This window comes from Microchirus variegatus (genome assembly GCF_963457635.1).
Source record: "Microchirus variegatus genome assembly, chromosome: 22".
Lineage (NCBI taxonomy): Eukaryota > Metazoa > Chordata > Actinopteri > Pleuronectiformes > Soleidae > Microchirus > Microchirus variegatus.
The window spans coordinates 9,770,120-9,780,579 of NC_139823.1; the positions used below are offsets into that span (position 1 = coordinate 9,770,120).

A 10,460-nucleotide genomic window follows, 5' to 3' on the forward strand; every position below is an offset into this window, starting at 1 on the left:
TGTGTTGCGGTTAAATTGCACATGTATGACACCCTGTTCAAGTATGGTGAAATTCAAATGTATACCATTTTGTTTCTTATGACAGCATAAGGACAGCACCTCATTCATTGGATAATGCGTGGGCAGATTGAAGCAATCCTTTAGTCCCCCATCCTCTTCAAAACAAAGGCTAAAATCCTACACAACACCAGACTCTCACCCTGTAAATTGACAATGTATCATTACATCCAGTTCTTACTCCTCCTGTGCTCTGTAAATGTGATTCAGAATGTGAAAAATGAATAAGCACAGGTGGGCAAAGTTGTAATGTTTATATTTACTAATATGTTATTCCAAGTTAGCATGTATACGTAAAAGTTAGTGACAAGACGACTACAAAGAATAAAAACCTGGACAAAACAGGTCAGTAGTGCTGATATATACATATACATTTGGTTAAAACCTGTAGTCTCTTGAAACTACACACAACACAATATTTAAAAATATATTAAAAAATTTCACATGAAAGGGGAATAATAGTAAGGCACTGTTCCCTCAGCTGCCATCAGGCATACTGTTCCTGCTGTGTGCACCAGAGGGCAGCATAGCGCCTGAGGACCAAAGCTGGGGGAGAGGCAGAGGAGTTAAGAGTTCATTGATGAGCAGGACACAGAACCAGACCGTGACCAACATGAGGGAATGTTTTCTGCTCTATCACAGAGGAGAGCTTCTTCCTCTTCCTCATCCAAAGGAAACAGTCGTGGTTTCCAGGGAGTCTGAGGCTGCCAGAGAACACAGAGGGCATGGAGTTTATTATGCACTGCTATAGACGGTTACGAGTATAATTATGTCATGATTACTTAACTAAAAACAATAAACTTGGGCTGGATGATTTGGGTAAAATATCTACATGTGACAGATATTGTGATTTGATTTGCTACATAGCTATTCATGCTTGGTTCAGTTCAATAATACTGTGTTACAGATTTAACACAACATGGGCGATTACCATAATATACAATACCATGAAAATATAACCAGCTATACTCTGATGCAAGCACTGAAATAACACTATGAATAAAGGACACACTGGCACTTTAAATGCCTCGTATATCTATCAAGGTCTGTAAGGGTACATAAGTGTGCAGTGGCAGTGTAGTGGGGGATATTCATGGTGTGGAGAATGTTGATTATATTAAATGTTGGTCTGGCTAAGTATCAACTCCAATCAAAGCAAAAAAAAGGTGGAGTGCACTGCAATCAGAGCATCATCAACCGAAAGGCTATTAAGCCTTAAAGAATGCTTTCAGGCTTAATAGCTCTCACAATAGTTATGGGAAAGATTGTTTAATAACCTGCAGCATATTTTTGTGATCTCTTCCTTTCTCTGTTGAAGCACAAATAACAGCGTTACATTTTGGACTGGAATATAGAAAACAGTATCCTTCAGCCCATTGATGTTTTCAGGGGTTTCAGCTGTGTTGTTTTGATCTTACCAGCCACTCCTCTGAGCTCGGCTCTTCACCGTTTTCCAGCTGAGCACCACTCCACTCCACAGAGCTCTCGTCTCCTGACGTGCACATCCCGACCCCGTTGTCGCACAGCCTGCTGCCAGAGAGATTTTACAGAGAGATTTTCACAACATTCCACTTTTCACGTGGATTATACCTCGGCACACAGGAGTTGACCAACTCTTCAAACAGTCTCTGGACTAAATCCTCTCAAATGCATTTCCTTGTTGTCATTTTAAGTATTTTTAAGTGTCATGGACACTGCCTGTGATTTCTGATGTTTGACAGACTAAGATGCCTGACGCATACTGGGGATAAGGCATTTTGGAGCCATGTGGCATGGCAGCACTCATGTGAGACAAATAAAAACTGGCCTAATCAGGACCAGCAGTCTATATGGAGACCAAAACCTGGTCCTAATGAGGGAGAATGTCATTTCTGAGGAAAGGGATAAGTTTCGAGCAATTTTGTGTGGTTATGTCTGAATGAATGGAAGTTAATGTAGTGTGCAAATGTGTGTGTGTGTGCACCTTGTGGAACGCCTGCAGTGCTTTCCCCAGGATGACCAGCGCAAACTCTCCCTGTGCTCCAAAGCCATGTGCCTCTGACCAAAGACTTTATCACTGAGATCTTCAACCTGTGTATGGACATGCACACACAAACAGGTTTGTGCACCCCACCGACTTCCCTTCAATCCTCACATGTAAAATTTAAGTGCCCAAGACCTCACCCGTCCCTCCTCTTCATTCGCCTGGTTCTCTATCAGAGACTGGGTGGACACCACCCTCCACCTGTGAAAAGGAATGACACTTAGAAAAGGTAATTCCATGGTAAAACAAATAATTTTGAATATGATAATGATGAAGCAATGATGAGATTTGTTTTTGAGACATTGTAATGGGACATTATCTAATCCAAGCAAGTCCTTCAGAGGCAGTTTTATTCCATACCGTGGTGTGAGGATGTCTTTGTACTGCTGCTTCCTCACTTTAGTCAGTGAGCTGGGGATGACCATGTCATTGATGTTGCACACAGTCGCTCCATGGCATTTGACGATAGAGCCCTACAAAAAGAAAAACATGGCCATTGTGAGGGTAATAAAGGTTTTCTGTAGAAACACACGCCTTTTTTTCATATTGAGCAGACGTACTGTTCAAGTGACATGTTTGGACCAATGTAACAGTGCAATCAAAGTAACCTACCAGTGTAAACTGTTCATTTAAATTTAAATAACTGGTCAGCCCATAAATTGTTGATGTAAATGACTATTTAATTAGTATATATGATGTGGAATTCAAAAGTGTTTATTACTTGAGAGGACTGCTTGTGTGAAAACTGTGTGAAGCTTTCCTCCAGCACTCCATCTGAATATTCCTCAAGCTCCCTTGGCTGGTACAGATCGTCGTCATCCTCATCTAAGACACAAAGACACAGACATTTTAAACACATAACAAAACCACTACTACTCATATAATGTATAACAATATACTTACAATACACTGTGAGCAAACACTGTGTACACACCTTTTATCAGCATCCGGATGCGTCTCTGCTTCCTCTGATTGTTTTTTCTGCGTTGACTCCTGCTGATGGACAGACCAATATCTCTGCTTTTACGATGCCTCGCATGCTGCCTGCGATTATGACCTGTGTCAAACACAGACACACAACAATAGTTTATATGATCATGTGTATTAATAAACGACAATAATAGACATATACAGATGCATTTATTTTGAATAACAACTGTAAATAATTGTAACCATTCTGAAATTCTAAGCTATGTTTATTTCACAGACTTTCTTCTGCTGTTGAAAAAGGAGAATAAAATCATAATTCAAACAGGAAATCGACAGGATCACTGGTGAGGAAAGTGTTCTTCCATTTCCAGTGAGCTTCCTTTGTCTCTCCTTCAAAACACTTCCATACGACAAGTTCAGTCAACCTGGATAACCTGGATTGCTGTGGTTCATCAATTTTGGAATGAAGACAAAAACAACAACAACGGCCTATTAAAGCTCTGGAAATCATTGGTGCCAAATGCAGAGGTAAATGACTGAATGAATGAATTTGAAGCTGTTGAAATGCTAATTGATTCCACATCTATCTATTGCTCAGTTGGAAGCCTTGTATACGCCCAGTGGTAGGTCTGACATGGTAGCAGCCAATTATGATGGTCCACAGGGAGATAACAAGCAGACACAGCAGTAGCCTTTGAAGCAGTAATCTTCTTCAGTGATATTGTGTCTTTTCACCAAGGCCACACATGTGGTAATAATATCATCAGCGGCATCTAGACATGCTTTTTACACGGCTTGAATGGTTGAATACTCCGTTCTGATTGGCCGATCACGACATTCTCCAGTCTGTTATCTCTGTGCAGGCGAGTACAGGTTGTTTTTCAACTGTACATTTTGCACCACAGTACTTGTATTGCTATGGTGCTGCATGGCACAGCAAAGGCGTTTCAATGTGTCAGTGAAAATGTACGAGAGCACGACCAGACCACCAACAGTACATAAGAGAGAACCACACAGAGAAGAGAGTATTTAATCACTGCTGGAAAAGTAAAAGAATCTTACTGTTGTGCACTGGTGTGGATTCACATCTGTGGTGGAGAGCTGGAGCTGATGAATGGGCGTTGATAACTAATGGCCTTTGGGACCATTCTTCTCCAGCAAAGGTTCTCTCTAAATTGTGGGCCAGTGGAGTGTCTGGGTAGAGAGTGTGTTAGGTTAGTCAAAATATTTAGTTAGATAAGCAGCACATACCAGGGCAACACACATTTACATATCAAAAGCACGCATGTTTATTGTTTTTGTACAGTTTGTATGCAAGTCCACACAAGTGCGTTATCATACCAAATAAAGGCGACACAGGTCTGGAACTGTGTTTCCTCAGGGACGAGGCTGAGCTGGAGCTTCCGTCATGATCAGAACAGAGGACAACAGGATCACAGGAGGAGCAGCATGAACATGAAGACGATTCCTGAGGCAGAAGATGAGGAGAACAAGCGAAAGTTTAGTCCAAACAATTAGGGTTAATTTGGCTATACCAGTGTCTAAAGTGTATGTGAGAATGATGAGAGCGCAAATGATCTTATTGGGAATAACTGCTTCTTTTGAAAAGTCTGTAGTTGACTTTACTCGACTTATTTACACTGTATTTTAATGCTGTCAATAATAGCTTATCTTTGCGTAATTTGATAGATTGATTGTTGTACTTCTAATTTGGTCTACAAAAATACTTATACCTCTTAAGTCTCATCCCTGTGTCCTATGGAAGCCCTAGTATGGCCTACCTGTTGACTATCGTGGCCGTAGATGTTGAACAGTTTGGGCTTTTGGCAAAATAACAAAGGTCTGGTTCGGGCACAACCCCTTGATACGTCAGCCTTGTACAGCCTCATGGTCCCCATTCTGCTTCTCTTGATGCTGCTTGGCACAAAAACATTGCCTCCTTTCAGACCACTGCAGAGAGAGGATCAGACGATTTCGTGTTAATGTTACGGGACATGATTCACGCAAAGAGCACAGGCACTAGAAGGGCAAAGTTCTCATTGTCTTTGTCTCTTAGATGCTGTTCATTAACCATAAACTGATCTGTTTTTATTTAAGATGTATTTTGCATTACATTGCGAGCAAAACTATAACCACTTTGTTTGAACTGCAATTCTTTGTTCTCCAAAATAAAATTAAGAGCATATTTGATCATTATCAAGAGTTTAGGAGTCCTTGTGTTAATCGTTTCACATGGACATAAAAAATGTGTTTTGTTCTGTACCTTATGAAGCTTCTCTCCACTCTACAGGTCTGTGCTTGTTTTGTGGGCGGTGAAAAGCTGAGAGGAGGAATCAGACTCGACACCTGGGCACTCTGTAATGAAAACATCGCTCAAATAATGTACTGTATTTCAAACAATAAAATCAGAAACAGAAGTAAGCACCTAAGCACTCTTGGAGAAGATGATAAAAACCAGAGTAATGTTTGAAGATTAAAAGCACTGCCATCCAGGATGCTAAACTGCAATTTTGACTAGTTCCATATAAGGTTAGTTTGGTTGTTTGTAACGTGGGTCTTATTTTTCAGCATTTGGTATACAGTGATTATAGATGATAATTTATCATATAATAATGTAAATATATATAACTCATTTCATTAAATCCTGCCATCTTACACATGCTGTATTGTACATACACTATCTTGCAACTTACTGTATTAAGGCTCTGTATGAGCACACAAATGTTTTCATCTTCAAAAGCACAAAAGGTGTAGGAATCATCAAAATATTATTATTGCATTCCTGGCATTCCTTTGCCTAAAAATACACCTTTGACACTTTTGTCACAAGCTAAATATGAGCCTCCTGACAAAAGTATAAAATCAATCTTCTTGATTAAAAACATTTGATGAGTATGTGCCATATCCTCCCACTAACCTGCTTCTCCATGTTGTGAAGAAGACGTGTGGGGCTGCAAGATTCAGCATCATTCAGCCTGTCCGCCGATGCCGCAAGCACCACTTGACCCTGTGACCCACAGAACACACACACACTGGTGTCAAACTTTACAGGTGGTGGTTGTGCTTTAAATAAAACAATAAGTATTTTTTTTTCGGATCCTTGCGAAGAAGGATGCTTAAGTCTCACATCCATTCCCATCCTTGGCGTGTGACTGAAAACACAGAGACATTGCTGCTGTAGGCAAGTCTGATAGTATTGCTTGACAAACCATTTTAAGATGACCACAGCTTACAAATCATGTTACACAGTTTATTCCCATGAAATAATAGTGTTACAGAGACACAAAGGCTGAATGATTAGTTGACAATAATAATAACATAACTGAATCTATCAAGACCCAATAAACCGAGGTGAATAGAGAGGAGTAATGTTTACTTTGCTAGAGCGGATGTGCTTGTGGAGCTCCACCAGTTGTTGTATCCTCCCCTCCAGCTCGGACAAACGCAGCTGCAACCAGCTCCAGCTGCTGCCCACCTCCGCTCGCTCTTGCAGCCATCGACTCCCACAGCTGCAGCTGCTGCCAGGAGGGTGAGGGTGGTGGAGAGAGAAAGGGACAGTTACTACCATATTTGTATTATAATTCACTCTCGAAAAAACCTTGGATGTCCATGGAAATTCACCCACAGGAAGTGTATGAAGATCTTAGTATATGCATGTAACTGGCAGGAATTATGTGTCAGAGAAAACAATAATAGACAAAATGTGGAAAGACAAAGACTGGGCAACACAAAGATAATAAAGACAGACCAAACACACTGGTTCACACCAGTGGTGATGCGGCTCTGTCAACAAACATACTGTATCACCACTTTTACACAGTCGTGCTGGAGTGTTGAGAGTAGATTGTTTAGCATCAACAGCACAAAAGTGTATCTAGGCCACAGAATAAAACACTGTTGATTTACATGGCTTGTGTCTATAGTGTGTTTCCATGGTACTTGGCTGTTGAGTTCACCTTCTCTGTGTGTGTATGCTTGTATTTGTTACCTCTTTTGGACATTTTCTGGCACGAACATTGACCTTGTCAGGTCCAATAGTCCTCATGGAGACCAAAACCCACTACCAATGAGGCAGAACCTTATTTCTTACGAATTGTGTTTCAGTGGAGGTTAGAGTTAGGCATTAACCAGTTATAGTTAAAAATAGTGATAACACTGTGTTTAGGCAGCACAAATTAATGGAAGTGAATGCAAAGTCCTGATAAGAATAGCTGCACAAATCTGTGTGTGTTGCCATGGTAGTGCTCTTGGACCTTGGCGAGGAAAGGGAGCAACTCCCCCCACTTCAAACACCCTCTGATGCAGGACAGAGGAGAAAGGCTGGGTCAGACAGGAAGCAGCTCCACACACGATAACATTTGGGATTATAAGGAAGCTATTTTAATGTCATATCACAACATGGTTTGTTTTACCCGAACAAAATTGCACCTACTTTGCATTTAAAGGAGAGGAAAACATTGCAGATTAATAGCAGGAATACAAAAAGTGAGCTTATTTAAATCTTACACTGATACATAATGAGTACGTGCTCTCTCTCACACAGACAATGAACAGACCGTGCAGAGATTTATATAAATGAGGAAAAATTCAAGAGATTTTACGAAGTCTTATGTGGATCAGAAGAAGAAAATGGGTTAAGTATTGCAACAATCTGGCTGCCATCCACAGGAAGAATAAATGACTTTCCTTTGCCAAATCCTGGTTAAATGTAAGGCCAGCCCCAGCAAGTTAGTTCAAGGCTTAGCTTATGGGTTTCCCTCTTTGAACACTGGCTCTTGGATCTTGTAGTGGCATTAGGGTTTTTGGGTGTGTCCCACAGTTTCCAACATTTAGCCCTTCAAAATCCTCTCAAGCAGTATATTTAAACACACTGGGAAATGAGCAACAGCTGTAGCTATGAAGGACTGCTGCAAAAAAGAGCAATGTCAACATTAGAAATTAGAGTCGAACAATAACCCCGCATTATAAGTAATAATCTGTCCCTTCTCCAACATGGAAGGATATCCCCAACAGTGAGGAACCTGCTCCGCGGGAGGTTTACTGGAGAAGCACAGATAAAGGATAGATTTGGACAAAATTTAAGCTGATCCTTCAAAACCACTGAAACAGGTCAAATTAAAGATAATCATAAAACAGTTCTTGGACCAAATACACAACTAGAGAAAGCAATAAGAGAAAATCCCAAAGGCGGTCACTTTCCAGATCTGGATAAAAACAAAAAATTTATAATTTCTTTGCTGGCAAAAAAAACACATCTTTGGTGGAGATTAGGTACAAACTAATGGAAGAACTCAGAGAGTAAAAATCCTGACTCCAGATCCATATCACCCATCAAAGTCTAATCCTTTCTTCCTTGAGCCATAACCTACATCTCAGAAAATGTAATGAAATCCATTCTTTACTTTATTTTGAGTTATGCCTTTCACAGGCAGACAAATGCAGGCAAAAACATAACCTCCTCTGAGAAGTTAATACAATAATTAGGCATACACTTAATGAATTCTATGTTTTAAATCATTATAAAGGACATTTTAAGTTTAAACTCAAAATTATTCCAGGACAAGGGAACAATCTTCAACCTAAAATCCTGAATTCTTTGAGCAAAAAAACAAAAAAGCAGGACCGTCCAATGAAACCACACATACGCAGATTCATTCCTGAAAGTAGTTTGCACTAGAAAGACAAGGAGCTGAATCACACTGGCTCAGAATGACTGGTATGTTGCAGGCTTGCTGGCATCATGTCTGTGTTTATTTCCTACCCCTGGGGCAAAAAAAAAAAAAAAGAGTTGGCAGTTCTGTTGACTCAGCTATGATGATTGCTGCATGGAGAGAGAAATGTGCATGTCCAGAGTGAAAAAATGTCACAACACTGTTTGCAGCTGGGAGGACGAAGCTTGTACTTATGACAACCACACTGTAAACTTTGCTATGTGCCAAGAAAAATATGCATAATTCTGTGGAAGCAGAGTGGACCTCATTCACTTCACACAGCCAAGCTTTCCCAAACTTAAACTGTTATTTCGATACAATTATTTTGTCATCCTTCACATTGATTGATTATAATGTCAAACACATGCAACTTAATGTGTTAATCCTCTCAGTTACACTGTTTTTGATGTAGATTTGTGATCCCTCAGCGACCTGAGGTGAGACATAGCAGTTGGCGCAGGTCACTTTGAATATCAGAAACTTTGGCAACCGTTTTAAATATTCTGTAGTGTATTACAAGGGTTTTTCTCACTCGATGTAAGGGTCTTAGGATAGAGAGGGTGTCACTTACTGTACAGACTGAGAAGCCCTTGGAGTTGTGTTTGTGATGTTGGGCTTTATAAATAGAACTGACTTGATTTATTCATCTCATCCTGATGCGAACAACCTCTAAAAAGTCTAATTCTTTAACTTGTTTACATAGCTTTTACAGGTGACAGCCACACACTGTAAACACTTTGGCTCCTTGCAATACACACCGGTTATATTAAGAAATACACCATTTCAAAGCAGAAATGCAGATAAATATAAACTAACTTGCTGGATACTCACACAGGTGAAGTGACGGTTTTGCTGCAAGTTCTTTCCTCCTCCGACTCATCGTCTGAGCTGCTGCTGGCTGTGGTCTCATAGTCCAAGGCCTCCTGCTGGCCTCGCTTCTCGGCCTGGCCAAGGTAGGTGGTCTCTCCAAGCTCCTTGTTGGAAGATGACGCTGCTGTGCATAAATCTAGCCAAAGGAAATATGGTTTGCTCCAAGCATGGCTATAAAGCCCTGCCTGTGTCGAATGCTGCTTTCGACCAGCCTCCTCCAGCACAGATCTGGATGGCAGCTGGTCAAAATTCAACCTGCCACCGCAAGACGGCACCAAAACTGGAGGAGCAGAGCCCACGTTGGCTGCTCCCTCCTGCGACAGTGTCTGTTGGTGGGCAAAAAAGAGAGTGTAACCCTGGGAATCTAAAGGAGAAACAGCATGAAGCGTAAGAGGGTTGCGATGCACATCACCACCATCTGGCCCACATTCATGAGCAGCATCACAGCCATGCACTGGACAAGCCTCTTGGCCATTGTGCTCAGGTACAGTGCCTAAAAACATGTCTGGTACACCTGGTAAGAAGGAGACCTGATGAGAAATTCTCTGATCTTCATTGAAGGACAGGGCGCTGAGGAGGGAAGCGTGGCTGCAGAGGTACCACTGGTTGTTGGATGCCTGCTGACTGGACAACATGAGTTTGGCAGGGACATTCAGGGAGCTCATGGGCAGGCAGGACTCCGGAGAGGGAAACAACAAAAGGTTCAAGCACATCATCTGGGGGTCATTGTCTTCTACGAATCTGATGTCAGACCCAGACTCGGTACTTAGCACGGCCCACCTATTGGAGTCCACTTTGGCAGAGGAGGAAAGCGAGGACAGGTGGATGCCATGGCCCTGTTTCAGGTTTTTAGTCAGAGCTGGGGACAT

The 10,460-nt window shown here is 41.3% G+C and overlaps 1 protein-coding gene across 1 annotated transcript; it reads right to left on the minus strand.

The window, feature by feature from the left end:
• Nucleotides 1–623: 623 nt before the first annotated feature.
• Nucleotides 624–10,460, minus strand: kansl1l (KAT8 regulatory NSL complex subunit 1-like; the record flags this gene model as incomplete). Its single annotated transcript, XM_083908470.1, has 13 exons — nucleotides 624–761; nucleotides 1,476–1,584; nucleotides 2,021–2,127; nucleotides 2,221–2,281; nucleotides 2,441–2,553; nucleotides 2,802–2,905; nucleotides 3,015–3,137; nucleotides 4,352–4,478; nucleotides 4,792–4,960; nucleotides 5,274–5,365; nucleotides 5,928–6,017; nucleotides 6,387–6,528; nucleotides 9,553–10,460. The coding sequence occupies 13 exons, from the start codon at nucleotides 10,458–10,460 to the stop codon at nucleotides 624–626; spliced, it is 2,283 nt and encodes a 760-aa protein (XP_083764596.1).